This window comes from Polyodon spathula, chromosome 6, assembly GCF_017654505.1.
Source record: "Polyodon spathula isolate WHYD16114869_AA chromosome 6, ASM1765450v1, whole genome shotgun sequence".
Taxonomy (NCBI): Eukaryota; Metazoa; Chordata; class Actinopteri; order Acipenseriformes; family Polyodontidae; genus Polyodon; species Polyodon spathula.
The window spans coordinates 4,655,117-4,674,875 of NC_054539.1; the positions used below are offsets into that span (position 1 = coordinate 4,655,117).

The window sequence follows — 19,759 nt, forward strand, 5'->3', positions numbered from 1 at the left end:
GCAATCCTGAACCATGGGAAACTGAGTTAGCCATTAGATTGAATGCATGATCAGAAACGTGTGTCACTGAATTGGGAGGTTGAACCAGTACAGAATGAGATCCTTGAATTGAGAGCATGGAACAGGTAGGAGGTTAAATATAAAGCAAGATAATGAGTAGCCAATAACATTCTTTATACCTGGTATGTGAGAGGTTTTGATTCTGAAGTTACCTAACACTGAAACCCAACCAAAAACAATGTCAAGAGGGAGTAAACAAAAAGGGCTTTTACAGGGCTGATGATTACGCTATTGATTAATGGGTGGATACTCCTATTCAGAAAAACAACAAATTTCCAAGGAAACTAAGGAAATGAAAACCACAAGTCTTCAGTACTATGTAGGGAAAACTAGTAACTATTATCACTATCATCATTAGGAAACTAATTAAAAGAGAAACAGATGGAGAACAGGCTTTTTCCATCACATCCCCTCAATGCAATTATACAACATTCACTGCCTATCATTTATAATTCCCCCTCTATATATGCTATTAGATAGCTAAAGACACATAATACAAATTATCCCTTCAGTGAGGCAAAAACCTTCATGACAGCCAGTGGTGGGGTGAAGCCTAGCAGTGCACATCTACAGAACCTAGTATTAGAGAACTCAGCTGGAGTGGATACTGTCTGATCAGTAGAGGTTGCAGTGAGGAAGTGAAGAGAGCCAACCGCTGCCAATCCCCCCCCCCCAGCCCCTGTGAACACAAAGGCCAATGCAGGGCTTCCAACGTATCCCCAGTCAAGTTCAGTAATTCTGGGCAACGGGGATTCAAATGAGACGTTCGTTGCTGCATGACTCAACCCTAATTTGTGCAGTCATATTGTCCTACATGCTTAAAAAATGGCAATTAAACTGTAACTTCACATTAAGCCCTTATCATCATAGCTTTACTCATCATAATTCATACTTCACATCTCTGTCTTTAAAATGATCACTTTCCTCATCTTGAAAAATATGTATAAATAAAACAGGTACTTTACAATCACTGACTGACTGTTTGGAACAGCAAAGACACTATCGCGAGAGCATTTGTAGGTCAAATAAACAACATATGGCAATTTGGGTGTTGCCTTTTATAAAATATAAATTATGCGTTCAATGTTTTGGGAATGTTTCCAGTGTAAACTTGTGGTTACAAGGATGAGAGTTTCAGTTGTAATTTCATTACAGTCATCAATTTCTAAGTGCAAGAATCCACAACAAATTGTAAATGTAGTATGTACAGATATACCTACAGACTTTGAATCCCTCACTTGCCAAAACACACAACAGACTTGTAGATATATACATTGTAGATATATGTGTGCATATGACTCATTTAAAAGTCTTGCCAATATGTAAAATAAATGGGTTTACTGTAAATCACTGAGCAGTTGTGTGCTTCTTTTTAATGTTACTTTATTTACTTTCCATTTGTAGTCAAATAGCAAGTAGCTTCAAATGAAAGTTTCTTAATTTTGTTCACTGTCGGTTTATGATGTTTACAATCTATCTTAGTGGTTCTGTCTAATACACTGAAATACTGCGTGTTGTGTATACATTTATGTTAGTAAAATCAGGAGTTCAGGTGCTCTTCAGGTGTAGTTGCCTGCCATATATCTATATGTAACCTGGACTGATCTGCCGAAGTGTCTTTATAGCAATAAGACCCACAGCCACCAAGTGCATTCCCTTTTGTTTTGCTGGCAATACACATCCTGTGCACTAGATGGTGTTGTGGCTGACAAATATAAAGACACTTTGGCTGATCTTGCCAACATTACACATGTCTTTTGGCAAGAACTAGGACCTGAAAAAATGCTATAAGAACCGCTAAGAATGATTGGAAACAACATGAAAAGGTAAAGGGACTGCAAAATGTAATACAAGCTCTTTATTGTCTGATGATTACATAAGCTTACCACAGTAAATGTGTCCGATATTTGTTTCAATTGCACATGCATATATTATACTGAACATGGGTTTTACAATGCTTTACTTTTGAATGATTTATAATGCATTGGTTGTCTTTGCAATGACTTTACCTCACTGCAAGCACTCTCCAGTGTGTTTAAGTGCATGTCTGTTTGACACATTCTTCTCAGGCTTCTGTGCACCCAACTGACTTTAATTACATTCCCCAAATGCTGCAGAGACACTTGCTTCCTCTTGGCCCTTGGAACCTACTTGCAACTTGACACTTATCAACCAAACAAGCTGGCTATGAATGGCATGTACAAAGTTCTTGTTATAGCCCTGGAAGCAAAACAGAATTAATTCATCATACTGGTAATGCTGTTATACCATAATGGGCACATGCAATTTAAACATGTAAAGATCATTTAAAAACCAAATGGAGCACGGCATCTTTTAAATGTACAAAACAACTTCACCTCAGCATACAATTCAGCAAAAGTTATTTAAGGCAACCATTGCAAATTATTAGCAAGGTATATGCACCCAACTGATTTTACCTGTAAAGATAATTTAATCTGACAGATTCCTTCAGTACTGCTGTGTAACTATTATAAAGCAATGCTTTCTTAAACAATCCTCATAATGCTGTTTGTTAAAACAAATGCATTTCTATTTTATATATTTGTGTATTAAAGGGAAGTATACTAATTATACTAAATATATTTTATTTGTTAAGTGTATGGTAAAACAGGATGTGAATTTACTCAATGTCACTCCCAATTAATCAGAACTCCCAATTCTATGTTCAATTTATGTGATGAACTCTCTCAAGACTACCTGGACACGAGGTTGAAAGACTGTGCTGAAGATTCACCTGATCTTAAAGAAGATGGTGAAACGGATTAGGAGACAGCCTCACTTGCCGAGGGCTAGTGGATTCCTGAGGTGCCTGTTTATGCAAACAAGTGTTGGTTTTCTTGGACAGATGTCTGACTTCAAACCAATGAAACAGTTTATTCCACCATTCATGAGAAATAAGAAAGATGACTCAACCAATCAAAACACACTATTGGGCAAGAGCAGTAATGGAAGTCAACAGTACAAATGCCCTGTCAACTGGATTTTACAAAGTCTTCCAAGTAGTTTAAACCATAGACATCTATCATGATACCAGCCTCTTGTGAGCTTTGAACATGAGCTACAGAGACAGCTTTGATAGGCATGTTTACAGTAGCTCAAAATATGTGAAGAACTGCTGCTGTTGGTATCTGTAGTTGAGGTCACAATCAGTGTACTGATTGTTTTCTGAATTTGTACAGGAACCTAAAGTGAATACAATTTAAATGTACAGAAAATTTAAAACCCCCTGCTATAATAAGAGTATTGTATGTAGACCACAGGAAGCAAGCTCCGGGCAGATGTGATGAGTGTACAGCGTTTGTATGTTTTATAGTTCAGCATGTGAGCTGTTTTGCTTAACAAATTAACCAATCATGTCATGTGCAGTTAATTTGCACAAAGTGTGTGCTGCACTCTAATTTGTTTATCCAATACCAGTTGATTTTCTGGGTGCAGAAAGCAAAATTTAAGAATATGCAACTTGCATTAAATATGAGACATTTCCAATAGGAAAATTTGTGTATGACTTGTTTTTTTTTTTTTTGTTAATGAATAAGTAAGGTGTGGGCAATGCTTCTAGTATTATTTGGGACACTGCTTATATGCTGCCAACATCTAACAAGGAAGCATGAACTGTAGCAATGTATTCTGGATGACCAGACGACCAGGAGCCCCAAACATAATGTTACAGTTGACTAAAGGCTGGAAAGTGGAATCATTTAAACAAGCTGTTCGACTCCATCAAGGATGCTAAAGCTGTGATTTCTCAAATATGCGAATGCATCCTGTAATGTAGCATGAGCCCAACAACATACATCCTACAATATAGAATTTGCTGATATCAGTTTTATATACATGTTCTAGGTCTTCATCAGTTAAATTACCAGTAACTAAAATATTCTGTATGGGTTTGTGTTGTGAAATCATTATCTAAAATTGTTTCCAATTACCACACCATTGCTTTTGTTTTTCATGTCTCAGTCAGCAGATAAATCTAAATGTTACTACAACTGCACCAAATATTAATGACCTAAAAGTAACGGTAATGTGATTATCACATTTGTTTTTTCCATCACTATATTTCTTCTGAGTCATTGTTTTTTTTTTTTTTTTTTTTTTTTTTTTTTTTTTTTATACCATACTTGGTCATGTATCTAGAAATTGTTTTGCGTAATGTCTTCTTTTAATGGTACTTATCATCTCGGTATGTGTCATTATTCGGAACGGTTGATCCTAAAATCTCCAGGAATGTTAGATTTTAGCAGCGCGAGTGAAATATACAAACACTCCTGTTCTAACACTGACTGGGGAGGCAGCAGTCTGAGCGCAATAAAAGCTAATTTCTTCCAGATACACACAGCCAATGCTGCCAGCAATGAAAAGCAATCCAAAATTTCAAAATCCACGTCACGTTTTATGTTTTAACCCTTGCTTGAATAGAAAACAGAGCCGTTCTTTCTTTGAATCTCAATGACTCGTCTATTTGGATTGCTTTTTAAAAACATTGCCAACAAAAAAGCCTAGTTTGAAATACCTGTAATCATGAAACTAACAAATGAATTCCCTATTATTAACAGGATTGCTTTCAAAAGGGTAGCCCAATAGGTCTTGAAATTAAATGTATCCACGCTACTGTTCTGGGGAGCAGTTATTTTTTATACGCGTTATTTCTAAGCCACTTCCTCTACAGACACACCTGGCTCTCCAAACTAAAACTTAAAAAAAAAAAAAAAAAAAAAAAAAAAAAGGGAGAATTTTTCATATTGGTTGACATGGATGACATACCCTCCATAATATTCAGTGTCGTAACCACTGCTGACATTCTAAAGAGGTTTCAAGTTATAGTTGGCAGTATGTATATGGGGGCTTGCTATTTACTATTTCCAAATCCTTGTTACACGGCAAACCAACAGAGAAAATTAATGAGTATTGTGTACTTTACCAGAATTTGTACATGAGCATCAGCTTTGATGATGCAAAAAAAAAAAAAAAAAAAAACCGAGGACACGACCTCAGTGTCCTCACAGCTAGTTCCGGTTATGATAATACTGGAAGTAACATTCTTACCCTTGATGTGTGTACATGTAACAGAAACTTAGTTGTTCACTGTCAAATAGTCATATGGATTTACCAGTCTGCTCTTGTCCGGACTACCGTTTCATTCCTCTCTCTCTCTCTCTCTCTCTCTCTCTCTCTCTCTCTCTCTCTCTCTCTCTCTCTCTCTCTCTCTGACTCCTCCCTTGAACAGAATCGGGACTGTCAACTTTAAACGAGTGGGATCGGTCTGGAAGTACAAAGGGGCAGGATTTGGGATTACCGTCAGGTATATGATAGCAAATTACTTGATCAGGGGAATTATGTAATTCCGCTGGAGGAATGGACCCAGACATCTTTCATTTAAAGTGACTGACAGCTCCCGAGAAAGAGTATAAAAGAAAGAGAGAGAGAGAGAGATAGAGAGAGAAAGAGAACGCATCTCAAGATCCACTTACATCATAAAGCCTTAACGCGCCTCTAACAAGTGGACTTAAAGCCTATACTGTGAAACCCACGTTTTATAATTGAAGTTCTATTTGGCATTTTAGTTTTTCCAAGCAATTTTCTACTCGTATCTTTCATCAGTGGACTATTAAGGAAACGTTTAGGAAGCTTCCAGGGCTGGAGTGTTTTTGTTCTTTTTTTTTTTTACCAGGTGAGTTTACTCATGAGGTTAATTATTCTGTATTTATATCTCATTATTTTTAAACTAGTCATTGAACCATTGACGCTAAAGTCAGTTTTCCTCAAATCAACTGCAATGGCTGGTGTAATTGAATCATATCAGAGGTTATTGTTATGAATTTAAGTTACAATGGGTAGATATTATTTTAAAGATCATATTGAATAAGAAACAAATCTGTAATGATCAGTTGTATTTACTCGTTAAATGTTTTTTTTTGTATTAGCATTACTTAAAAGAAAGCAAAACACACACACACACACACACACACACACACACACACACATATATATATGTGTGTGTGTGTGTGTGTGTGTGTGTGTGTGTGTGTGTGTGTGTGTGTGTGTGTGTGTGTGTGTGTGTGTTTGTGTATACTGTGATATATATAAGATATATAGATAATCTATATATATATATATTATATATATATATATATATCTTATATATATTACATATATACACACATATATCCATCCTAATGTGTTAAAATGCAGGAAATGTGTACTAAATAACCAAAGAAATAAAACGAATTCTCGACAAGAACAGAAGTATTAGTTTCTGAAAATGTCATTTTCTTTCTGTAGGCGTTATGGTCCACAGGAGGAGACTGTTACTGCTGTCTGTTTTATTTATTATTTGTGCTTCTGCAAAGGCTCAAGGTAAAACAATTCTACAAAATACACACATTTAATGGTTTTAAATGGTCTCATTGTTTTACTGTACTTGCTGTGTTATTTGATGAAGTTTGAAATTGCAGTTGTATAATTTTTTTTTCAAATGCTGTTGGAAAACGTTTTCGTTTTTGCATTATTGTGAAGTGGGCACTGATTAGCCAACAGCCACCCTGAACAGTTGCATAGTATGTGATGTGTTATACATAGTCTTAAAGTGGTCATTTGAACGATCTACCAGTATGGCTACTGTGCTAAGTATCAAGCAATCAATCAATATGTATTTTATATAGCACCTTTCATAGTGGACCACCATCATAAAGCTTGTTACAAGATGCAAATACATTAAATATAGGCACAATACTTAAATACATGGCTAGGGCACATGCTAATCCATTGTGGATTAGTGTGTCATACAGAATCATATGAATCAGATGGAGTGAAAAACCTGAAATAGCAATTATCACAATAAACTAAACCAAAGCGGGGTTTCATGAGCCAATAGAAGATTTAATGCGATGGCAATTTAATAAGTTAACACATATTTCTACCTGAAACTGGAAAACCTGTTGTCTCCGTTTAAAAAAAAAAAAAAAAAATATAATAAAATACCAGCTGTTTGGAAATTCTGCTAAAACAATAGATGTCACAAATACAATTTTGATCCAAACATGTTAATATTGCCAGACGTTCAATTTCCCTAGATAAAACATTAAATCGAGCCAGTTTCTGCTATGTTGGTGGGAAGTACATTTATTTATATGTTGCTGGGAAGCAGTATTTATTTCAACACATTATTGTTGCTTCTAGATGGAGAATTAGAAGATGAGACCATTTTTGACCTGTTTGAAATCAGTAAAATTCACCGCAAGACATTGGGGGCAAAGCTGTTTCGTGGCCCAGACCCAGACTCCCCTGCTTACCGCTTCATTCGATTCGATCACTTACCTCCAGTCCAGCCAGACATTCTCAACCAGATGCTTCAGCTAATACAGAACAACGAGGGCTTCATCTTCACAGCCACCATGCGCCAAGATAAGGGCTCTCGGGGTACCCTAATAGCTCTTGAAGGACCCGGCGCCACTCAGCGCCAGTTTGAGTTAGTGTCCAATGGCAGGGCGAACACCTTGGATCTGGTTTACTGGGTGGATGGCTCCCAGAACGTTGTATCTTTTGAGGATGTAGACCTGTCGGACTCTCAGTGGAAGAACATCACTCTGCATATCCACGGAGAGAGCGCTAACCTCTACATTGGCTGCAACCACATCGACGGCTTCATATTGGATGAGCCCTTTTATGAGCACCTGAGGTCAGACAGAAGCAAAATGTATGTTGCTAAGGGAGCAATTCGTGAAAATCACTTCAGGGTAAGAAACATATTTAAAATCCAAGGCTTCCAGTTATATTGGCTAGTCGTGGTAGAAGCACAGCACATATGGTCTAATCTTGGTAAAAGGACAGTATCTGTAGTCTAATAATAATAAAAAGCACAGTAAACTGCAAAATTACCATACACATTCTTTTGGTAAACTTTTTTTTTTTTTTTAATTCTCTACAGGGTTTGCTGCAGAATGTGCGTTTCATTTTTGACACTTCAGTTGATGACATTCTTCGCAACAAAGGCTGCCAGCTGAGCAAGCCAGGTAAGATATCACTTCCACAACAGAAAAATAAAACATCAAGAAGTTGCAATGAGAACAGTTATCCTGAAGGTTTTTACATGATAGGATGTTTCCTTGCTGTTTCAAGTGGTGGTGTTAACAAAAAAATAAAAATAAAATATGTACCAGCATTTGACCAACAGGTGGAAAAAGTAAAAATTACTTTGAAATCAAATAATCAAACTAAAAACCCTGTCAGAGTAAAAGATAACCACTAACACACGTCAAATGAATGGTAACCACTACTTTAAACCAGGTTTGTATTGCTTATGTTTTTCAGTAGATCTCTTAATTTACAAGAAATGATTCTTGCTTTGAATAGTGTATGTAGTTGTTTCATAAAAAAATTAGGTTTTAACGTATTGGTTAAAAGGGAAATACCTTCAGCAACAATATCCATGTCATCACACTGACCAATGACTACTTTAGAAGGTGGTTTGTTTTAAATTAGATCCAGACAAACCATAGTAATCTCAAAGGTTTGAACTCTGTTTCCATTCCTTGTTCAAATGTGGAAATTAAGCAATATTTGTTGTTTTCTTTTCTTTTTTTGAGAGGAATGTGAACCCCAGCTCCTTGTAAAAATCCCTTTGTGGAACAGTCTGAAGACAATCTTTCTCCTTGATAGCTGAACACTGGTCAGCAAACACAATAGTTTCTGATGCTGAGAAATGATGATAGTTACTGCCCTGCTTGATTGACACAGATTAAATGTATGTTGTTTACAGTTTGCTCACTACAGAAGCTCCCTGAAATATGGGCAGATTGCACGATATTAATCTGTATGGTTGTGAGTTGAAAGTGGTCTAGTTTTTATTAGGGCAAACTTCAGCTTTGTCATTTGGTAATGACACTTTGAAGTTGTAACTGAAGCACTCACTGGGTACATTTAATTGTTATAGGACTGATTTATACTTATATGTAACTGTAGGTTGAATATAGTAACTGTGCTTTTAAGAGATAAGTGGAATTATAAACATCATATTTTCTCAGCTGTAACTACGTAAACACAGGATTTCTTTCCTCTGGGAATTTGCCACTTTAAGGTTTTTTTTGGCATGGCTAAAATCTTAGTTCACATATACATCAACAATTAGCTCATAAGTAGAATTTCCAGCAGAGAGTCTGGGAAGAGAAGCAAAAGCCCTGGCAGTCCTGCTTTCTCACAGATGGGTGGGGTTGTGCAGTCTCATTTGTAACAATAGGAAACCAGTACGCTTGCACAGATACCCCAGCAAACAGTGTTTCCTTTGGGATCAAGCCATCTCGCCTGGTTGTTGCCAGCAGGTCATAGGTTTTGAATCTGATTCTTGGACACGATGCATGGAAGTTCTCACTGGAGTTAACACATAAAACATGGGGGGGAAAGGAGTATATCTCCTTTCCACAGTAGCTCTGATTTATACCAGTCACAATAGAATACTGCATATATGGCATAACGCTCCAAATAGAATCACTCCTAATGTAGTGCTGCAAAACGGACAATAAAAGTTTCATATGCCAAAGACTTTAGTTGGCACTAGGACTTTGTAACAATTCAAGTACGATCATTTCTTTATGTATGTTCTGCTAAACTCCCATTTAAATATATTGGAATATGTACTGACATCTAAAGGGTTGCATTCCTACCCCAAAAGTAATAGGTGATTTTTAAAACAGATGATCACATCAAAACTGCAACGTTATCTAAAGGTTTACATAACCAATATTATGTGCAATATTTTCCCAGATCTGACATAAATGACTGGTCTAATGATAGTATTCATTTATAGTGTCTGCTTGATCAGGTGGTTTAAAAAAAAAAATCTAATTAATGATCTGTAAAGCACCTGTAACTTCTACCTCTACCAAAACATTCTGTGTTTTCTTTTCAATAACAGCTTATTAAAAAAACAAAAAAACAAGCAAACATTGTTTCTCCCATAATATTTAAATTGTTTGATAGTGTTATTCATTTTTTGGGAAATGTTTACTCATTACCCCTTCAGTTTTACTGCATTTTGGTTTCTTCAAACTTGTCTGCATTAGGATGACAAACATGAAGAGGGAGAATATGCCAATTATTATTCAAATATGACATACACCTTTGATATTGATTTGCGTGCAATATTACAGTACTGGTGCTCATTTGCACTTTGTGATACTTGTTTGAGGTGGCAGAGTGCTCCCTCTTGTTATTTCTATACAATATACTGTAACTGTTTCTGGCTTCTATGTTTTGTTTTTTTCAGATGAAATGAATACAGTCAGTGAAAGCACAGAGATAGTTGATGTCAGTCCAGCCATAACCACCAACGTCATTGGTCATAAGACGGATAAGGTTAATGATTTCTGTGACCACTCATGTGAAGAGTTTGGAAACATGTTTCAGGAACTTCAAGGACTGCGTGTTGTTGTTAGCAACCTCATTGATGGGCTACAGAAAGTGGTAAGTATATAAGATCCAGTAAGTATATAGATTTACATTTAATAGGCAAGTAAGTAGTAATTAACTTATATTAGCCTGTGAGAAGGGCTTTTACAGCTGTCTTAATGGTGAAGTATTATTTCCTGACTGATCCAATAGCATACATATTGAAATACTTCATCTAGGTCCATTATAAAGGAAAACAGCGCACAAAAAAAAAAAAAATCTTGGGGGAAAAGATATTCTTGAATTATATGATAGTTTAAAGGTGTAATCTGTTGATTGGTTAGGCACCACTGGGCTTCAGAAATCTTTTATTTGGATTTTATGGGCTGACTCCTGTTATTTTGCTTTCAGTCAGAGGAGAATGAGATCTTGCGTGATATGCTGGAAACAAGCAAAAACCTCAGTGAAAAAGGCATGTGCTGGCAAGATGGCCGCTCGTTTGAAGACAATGAGGACTGGATTGTGGACAGCTGTACCAAGTGTACCTGTACGGTGAGGCAGCATTCATTTATCAGGTCTTTACAGCACACAATACATTACCAAGTGTACTGGCACAGTGAGGCAGCATTCATTTATCAGGTCTTAGTGCTAACAAAGGAGTTCTGTCTTTAAGATTACGTTGAAACACAGCATTTCCAAAGACACACTGAAGTTGGTGTAATGTTGATCAGTGACAACAGGTCACAGCTGAATTCAGAAAACACCAAAATCAGATTATCGCAAGGTTACGACGAGGTGATGTGACATAGGAACATTGTCAGCTGATCATATTGTCTGCAAAAGTAGCTGTCAGCTATGAGTAGTATATTCTATGTTTCTGAAAAGTCTGTGTAAGAACACCCCAGCAAACTCAGGGTGTCAACTGAAGTCAACAAAATGTAATCAAAGAAATGTAAACCAGGTATTCAGTGGTGCCACATGGTGGTCGCTGAACAATGGACACATGGATTTTTTAAATCTGTCCAAATAACTGTTTGTGTTTTAGCTTGTCTACCATGAAATTTGACCCATCAGTGCACAAGAAGTTGTGCAGCCAGTGTTCATGACTTCCATCCAGTCAAGGAAGTGAGACATTGTTCTCCATACCAAGGTTAATGTAGTAGGTATGGGAATAGTGATTTTTTGAAATTCCCTCATGTTTACATGCGATACCTCCAGCCTACTAAATGAGGAATTGAAAGTGATGTTTTTACAATTCTGGAGGGACGACCACTCCCAAGTGAATAAGTGTGTTCAAATGTAAAAGACAACCGAGGGAAGCCTTCACAGCTACATTGACTGTTGATGTGCTAGTCATTACCATGTTGATATTCCTTGCATCATGTTAGCTCTTGTTAGTTTCCTCCCCTGCATTGCTCTGGCATCACTGTAGTTGAAGATGACAGCTGTATTCATGACTGCACAAGTGGTATTGAATGCATTTTTTTTAAATTACTTTCCACTTTTAATATTGGGCAGCAATTTGGTGAAGATTGCCCTCCTCATATCCCACATTTAATGTTGACAAAGCTGCTATTCCCTTTTCTCTGTTGCAATCCAAACAGTACCTTGATTCTCACGTGTTTTAGAAATAACAGCCTTCTTAAACATAGTAGTATTACCACCCACTCTGTACCTGTTGGTGTTTTGGTGACCGTGCCCTTTATAACTGAGGGAAACTGAAAGAGGGCTATAATGCCAGAAGCCATCGCAGTTAACAATAGTTTTCCTGAGAGGCACTTAATTCACTATGGCTGAGTTTGCAGTACATATTTAATACATGAATCAGTCAAGAAAAGAAGCGAGGCAAGCTTGGATAGTAAATACTACTTTATATATTTTGTTTAAATACCGCTAATACAGCATACGTAAATAAATATTGACTTATATATTTTGTTTAAATATAGCGGATACAGCATGAGTAAATGAATAAATAATAGAAAGTGTTTTTGAAGCTCATACCATATAGTTAGCAAAGTTTTTCTCTGTCTCTGTCTGGTTTGCTGGCTGCTGCATAATCCAGTTTATATCCCACCCGTTTCCAATCACTGATTCATGTATAGTATTCTGCAATGTATCCACCTGTCACATATCCACCCTCACCGTTTATCTGCCATGATCAATCTCTTAAGCAACATTAGTTTATTACTGAACAGAAAAGATTAGTTCAGAAATTGTAGATCCTAACAAGGTTTTCGTACACTGTGTTGTATGTACTCTGTGTGCCACCATTGCTGGTAGTGTCACGTGAGCTGTTCAGTGTGTTGATATGTAAATAAATCCTGTTCGCCTGCGGGGAGTATCAACTTCAACCACCATCTTGATCCCCTGCCTGTCACTCAGCAGTGAATGCACACGCCCACACGGCAGACAGCTGCCCTGTGACAAGCATTAATACCCTGTATCTGTCTAAAAAAGGGACTTAGGGGAGCTCCGTAATAAAAGCTGAATCTCAAAACAATAATTGTGTGAATATAGTAATTGTTTTATCTGTATACAATGGTATTTAAAATGATTAATTTATCTGCCGTTTTACGTATTACTGACAGATTACTATTTCCCATTGGATAATGACATTAAGTTGTTGAGATCCTTACTGTTTACGTTAATCTGTATGTTAAACTCAACAAAATATATTAACTTGAGCATACGTATGGAATGTTTTCTTTTATAGGTTATATCATTAAAAAGGCATGACAATTAAATGGCACTATAAATATGAATGTTTTCTTTGAACAGGCATCCAAAATAGTTTGTCGCCAGATCACCTGCCCAGCTGTGTCTTGTGCAAGTCCATCCTTCATCGAAGGTGAATGCTGCCCAGTGTGCCTGCGTAAGTACAATCAGATGCATTGTTTTATTGTTGTTCTTAATGCCTAACCATTTAAAACGGCCACCATAGTTAGTTTTCTATTTTCATAACCTTGGCAGAACATTTGAGTGGTTTGAGTTGGATTCTGTTTTGGCATTCACCCCTGAAGGTTGAAGAACTGCAGACTGAGAAATATCAGAGGCTTGAAATGATATGATCAGACCTCAGCTCACCGTATTGTAGTGTCAGAGAACACAGCACATTCAATCCATTAGAATATGGTATTCCTGGAAGGCATAACCAGGAGTCTCAATCAAAGACGTTGGAAAACAAATAGAGCATATTAATAACTGTACCAGGCCCTGCTGGTAATGTTGATTGATTAATATGGTTGTGAGAAAATATGATGCTAAAATGATATCAAGAAACCAAATCCAGAAAACTATAATAAATTGAAGTAGGTATGCATTTTGATATTTGTGAAGATGAAATCTAGATTTCACAGGTTTAAAACAGTCTACCATATTTTAAATTTGAGTAACCCTAATTGTATACAATCCATGTGGAGACTCAATTCCATCAAAACCGAACTACAACCCAGCTTCATATTAGGAGTTTGAATAACATAGGGTGGTTAAAGTAAGTTCTCTTTCAAGGATAAGGCATACTTGTATGATTCACCACTGGAAGATGAACCACAGGCTGGCTGCTGTTAGAGCTTTATGTGGTTTGTGTTTTTTTTTTTTTTTAATACCACATACTGTTTTGAAAGTTTATTACTCCCTTGTAGAAAATTATATTCCTCAGCTTAAAATAATGAAATGACGTTTTGCATATAAAGATTTTATTATATATTTCATGTTTTTTTTGTTTTTTTTTAAACAGCCAAGGACAGCGAAGATGGCTGGTCACCATGGTCCGAATGGACTGAATGTACTGTGACTTGTGGCACTGGAACTCAACAGAGAGGAAGGTCTTGTGACGCCACAAGCAATCCCTGTGGAGGACCATCTATCCAAACAAGGAGATGCAGCCTTGGGAAGTGTGACAGCCGTTGTAAGTACAACAGGAACACCATTGTGATACCATCTTAATATCAGTGTATTACCCTAAAGAAACTTGAACATCGATGGCCAATGTTAAATGTTGAACTCCTGGTCTTTGTTCCAACCCTGTTCTAAATTGTTTAACTGAATGAATTAAACCTCACCCAGACCATAAAGTAGGTAATTATCTCATTATACCTGTTAAACCTGGAGTGGAATGGCCCTCCAGAACTCTGATTGGACACCACCTGCTCTAGAAGAACCATTAGCAGACCACAGCATCAGCAATGGCAAAACATTTTGGAATGCCAAAATGCTAATTTTACCTCTGTAGTAAACCAAACATTCCAGCTTCACTTGTGCTTCTGTTACAACTTTGTACAAAAAACATTGCCATACCATTATAATGACATTGCTGCAATGCCACTGAAGATCATTAACTCGTAATGAGATGTGAAGTAAAGAGTTGTGCTTAAAAGTCTAAATTAAAATGCTGATCTGTGGTTTTCAACCTTTAACAGGAGTGCTGCATTTGTTCTATGTGCCAGATAACTTGATAAAAAATGATTTTTTTTTTGGTTTATAGCAATCAAAGCAGAAAGAAAACAGCTTAAAATGATAATAAAAAAGCTCCTGAACCAGACGCCTAGGGGCTAAATTATTACATAAAGTCTTAGCAGCATAAGACTTCAATTAGATGCAATTCCTGTTTAAATGCAATGTGATACAGTGGGACCATTCAGAAGGAAAGTTTGGAATGATACCCTAATCCTTAACCATGTTTAATGCAACTAAACCTATAGGGAAAATAAACAGTCGACCCGGACAGTTGGACTGAGAACAAAAAGGTTTTGTTAAAAGTAAAATAATGTTCCATAGTGACTGCTGATAGCAAACCTAAAGTTTTATGGGTACTTTGGGGCTATATTAATAGCGTAGAAAAAAATGTTGCATGCAAACTGCTGAGTCATCAGTTCTTGTTTGTTTCTTTTTAGTGAAGATCCTACTGAAAATAATAATTAAAATAATAATACATTACCAGGAGTTATTTCTACTGTTCCTCACATGTGGCTTCTCCTTTACAAATTGGCACAGTAAAATCCCCAGTAGTCTTAGTAAGGGTGATATTACACAGTTTACAACTCATGCCTTCCTGAGGCATATTTTCTTAACTCCAGGGGATTCTGCAGCAAAAGTGTTTACAATAGGATAAAAAGCTGGTGAAGTTTAATGCATAATATGTTCCATGACATAGTTCCTTTCTACTTTCCACACTCATGGTTTATATTTCATATGGACAATTGTGCCTCTCTATAATAAAAAAAGTCCCAAAACTGATGGAATAACCCTTCCGTCACTCAAATGTCTTCTGCACAGCCACACGGTTCTTTAAAGTTTTTAGTACGAGACAGCTGTGTCCATGTAAGTTTTTATAAAGCAATTGTAAGTGTTATTACAGGTTATAACTTTTTTTTTGCACAATGTGTGTACGTATACAGTATATCTCTATCTGTCGATCGATGGAGAATTTGCTGTCTTTAACAGTGTTTTGTATTGCTATTCAGTTCGTCAGGATGGTGGTTGGAGCCATTGGTCCCCTTGGTCCCCATGCTCTGTCACCTGTGGAGATGGCATCATCACCCGCATCCGCCTCTGCAACTCTCCGGTACCCCAGCTGGGTGGCAAGGACTGCAAAGGAAGCGGGAGAGAGACCCAACGCTGTGACGCTGACCCTTGTCCTAGTAAGTGCGTCTCAAAATTAAGAGGGAAGGAAGAGCAAAAAGTCACTGGAGTTGTTATTTTACATCTTATTCCCAGAGCCATGTTGCCACATTTTACAGAATGGTCAGCTTGAAGATAGGACTGTAGGAGAGTTTGCTGTACATGTCAGAAATTGACACTGCACGTTTCGTCGGTTTATGCAGACCCATTGCAGTAGATTGATAGGAGAGTTCATGAGGATCACACTCCTTCAGCATGAGGCACACAAAAGCCAAAAGACACAGCACTTTCTTAATTGTATCTGGTTTTAATTTTGCCCCTCATGATTATCTAAAGAGAATTCAACTGCGGTTTATCAAGATGTTCCAGGACACATCTTTAATTATAACCTATTTTTGGTATTATTATTGTTAATGTCCTCCTTATCTATAGGCACCGTATTACATAATAATAACAATTACCCAGGAGGATCAGATAGATATAAATTAATATTAACTATATATATATATATATATATATATATATATATATATAGATATATATATATATATATATATATATATATATATATATATATATATAAAAAACTACGCCAAGTACGTACAAACTTTTACGTCTACGGGCCCGAAAGTATTCAAGAACAGTTTATAAAATCAGGGGTGCCTCGTCCTGGCATACAGGTAATTAGTTAAATAAGTCTCCTCCAGTGAGAAATCCCATCGAAGGAGAAATGAAGACAGCAACTCCCATTACAATTAAGTCCACACTACGCAAAGGAATTCTCAATAAAAGCAATAGTCTTTATTTAAACATATTAAAATCCACAACAATGGCTTATGCATTTCCACCTGTAGGACTTCCTCATAGCACAATATCAGAGAATATCTATTGTGCTTTCAGGAAGACCTACGGGTCGAAACGCGAAAGCCATTGTTGTGGTTTTTAATATGCTTAAATAAAGACTATTGCTTTTATTGAGAATTCCTTTGCGTAGTGTGGACTTAATTGCAATAGGAGTTGCTGTCTTCATTTCTCCTTCGATGGGATTTCTCACTGGAGGAGACTTCTAATTTTATATAAAATACTGGCAGGCTTTTTTCAAACATTTGCTTCCTTTATACAATTTTCCATTGGTAGATAATACAATCCTGGCATTGTTGTAGGATGCGGGTTTATTTTCTTTTGCTTAATAACTGTGGCTAGACACCAACTGCGTTTTTAATGATAGACGTGATAACATTTGTTTCCAGCATTCTGATCTAAAGAAAATGTAATTATTTTGAGATATGTGATTTGTTTCCTTTTTTCTAAACATTCTTTCTGCTGTATAAATAATATCCAGAAAGCCGTGTTATTTCACCAAACAAACATATATTTCTTTTAATCATTCATAGCCTATTTAAATACATTTGTCAAATAGCCCTATTTTATTTATTTATTTATTTTAGCTTCGTAGCAATCATTTAACTTGATTTGTTATTTTCTGGATAAGTTTAACCCATATTAATTGTGGTGCAGAGAAATGGTAAGAAAGTAAATAAAATATATTTTTTTATAAATTGTATTTGGACCTAAGAACGATCAGTTAGGACAAACCATTTTCATAATTTTATATTATATTAAAATATACCATTTTTGGCTAATAACATTGTTGCTGCCTCTGTTCTACCATTGTGCATTGTGTCACTATTGTTTCTTAAAACATTCTGTACATTTCAAGCAGCCTAAGTACTCCAGACCAAAATGTAACCTAAAAGCACATTCACATTCATACACAAAAAAAAAAACTACATTTCTAATAGCATTAATATCTTCTGCAAAAGTCATTATGTGAAGATAATTGACTTTGTCTTTTGTTAACTGCCCTCCCCTTTGGCCTGGGACACTGAGCTGTTGCTGTGTTCAATGATTAAGCAGCTGATTTCCGCAGCATATCAATACACATTTATTCATATAGTTGCTTTTTTTCTGTCGCTTTGCAGTTGATGGTGGCTGGGGTCCCTGGTCCCCATGGGCCACCTGCTCTCATACCTGTGGAGGAGGCCTGCAAGGAAGGTCCCGAATCTGCAACAGCCCCAAGCCTCAGTATGGGGGCAAGAAGTGTTTGGGAGAGTCCAAGGAGAATGAGCTCTGTAATAACCATGACTGCCCTGTTGGTATGTACATACTTATCTCAGTACTAAAAAACAGCATCTGCAGCCATGCTTTCACAATGTGAAAACTATATTGCCATCAATATATCATATTTCCAGGACAGTATAATTTTTCCAGTCTGTGCGGGTTGCATTGTGTTCTGGTGAAGCACATACATCCGTAGCAGTTAATAGCTGTCCATTTTACAATGTTAGGCAGAAAAAAAAAAATGTAAAAGAAAAACTTGCAAAATCTATTTGTGGACACTTTGGTCAGTGGCAGTTTGTTGAACTTGAGGCTGGAATAGCAACAGATTACATATCTGTTTTAACTGTAGTTTTACTGTAATTTTTCCCAGTTGACATGTTTTTGCCACTGTCTGTAGTCTTCCTGGACAGAAAGGGTCATTTGAAAGCCTCCAGATAGAGCAGAATTGCTCTTATAATAAATAAAATAAAGGCTTTTAATATGGGTTTCAGGCTTTAGGGTAAAAGATCTGAGAGCCTTGCGTTAACAACTTAACTGTACGTGAATATATCCAATGCTGTACGTGTTTATACAGTTACAATGACACTGATGGAGTACTGAAACCATCAAGATGTTCATAAAGTTCTGGGTTTTTAATTGACACTTCCACAGATGGATGCCTCTCCAACCCTTGCTTTGCCGGTACGGAGTGCAACAGCTCTCCTGATGGCTCCTGGGAGTGTGGACCCTGCCCTCTCGGTTTCCGCGGCAATGGAACATTCTGCGAAGATCTCAATGAGGTAAGAGGAGCAATTGAAACATTTAGCAGCATCATTTGTAAAACATGTGACTCATGCCAAGATAATTGGGCACAGCTAACTATACTTTTCCTTTTCCCAACCCTACAGTGTGATCTGGTGTCTGATGTGTGCTACAAGGTGCACGGGGCTCAGCGCTGTATAAACACCAATCCAGGATTCCACTGCTTGCCTTGCCCTCCTCGATACAAAGGAACCCAACCTTTTGGCATGGGAGTGGAGGCAGCCAAGAAAAGCAAGCAAGTAAGGCTTAATGGAATTCACTCTGCAAGCGAAAACAAGCATCTACGAAGATCAAACCTCTTTTTGTATTACTGTGGATTTCCTGTGCAGCATACTGTAGGAGAGAAGAATGTCAATGATTTTTAAAGAACATTTAAGATGTGCAGTATAAGATCAAATGGGATCAAAGGTAAAACGACCAAATATCATAGCGGTAGTTTGGATGACAAAACTAGCATAAATTCAGTATGTTACAGTGAAGGCGGTCTAAGTAGTACATAAAAGTTAGCCACCACATACAGTGGAGTTTCAATTTGAATAACCATTGAAGTTCTCTTTAACCAGAAGGAGATATACAGTACTCATAAAGAGTAAGACTTTATTTTGCAAAGATGGAGTTTACATTTCACACCAGTAGCACTGGAAGCGTACAATTGTTTTATCACACATTTTTAACAAAGGTGGTATTTCAAAAGAGCTACTTTATGGACTTTGAATAACAATGACCATTAAACTTTACTGATATTGTATTTGAT

The 19,759-nt window shown here is 36.8% G+C and overlaps 1 protein-coding gene across 3 annotated transcripts in view; it reads left to right on the forward strand.

Annotated features, from left to right (window-relative positions):
- Window positions 1–5,310: 5,310 nt before the first annotated feature.
- LOC121316711 (thrombospondin-2-like) overlaps window positions 5,311–19,759 on the forward strand; it is a 29,057-nt gene continuing 14,608 nt past the window's right edge. For 2 of the 3 annotated variants that reach the window (XM_041251810.1, XM_041251809.1), the window contains exons 1-12: window positions 5,311–5,752; window positions 6,364–6,438; window positions 7,261–7,817; window positions 8,009–8,093; window positions 10,343–10,539; window positions 10,876–11,016; window positions 13,243–13,336; window positions 14,201–14,371; window positions 15,927–16,103; window positions 18,066–18,239; window positions 18,856–18,983; window positions 19,092–19,244. In XM_041251810.1, the coding sequence (XP_041107744.1) occupies window positions 6,369–6,438; window positions 7,261–7,817; window positions 8,009–8,093; window positions 10,343–10,539; window positions 10,876–11,016; window positions 13,243–13,336; window positions 14,201–14,371; window positions 15,927–16,103; window positions 18,066–18,239; window positions 18,856–18,983; window positions 19,092–19,244 (1,947 nt within the window). In that variant the 5' untranslated portion in view covers window positions 5,311–5,752; window positions 6,364–6,368. Of the gene's footprint in view, window positions 5,754–6,363; window positions 6,439–7,260; window positions 7,818–8,008; window positions 8,094–10,342; window positions 10,540–10,875; window positions 11,017–13,242; window positions 13,337–14,200; window positions 14,372–15,926; window positions 16,104–18,065; window positions 18,240–18,855; window positions 18,984–19,091; window positions 19,245–19,759 lie in introns of all 3 variants that reach the window. The other variant, XM_041251808.1, reaches the window with a different exon arrangement.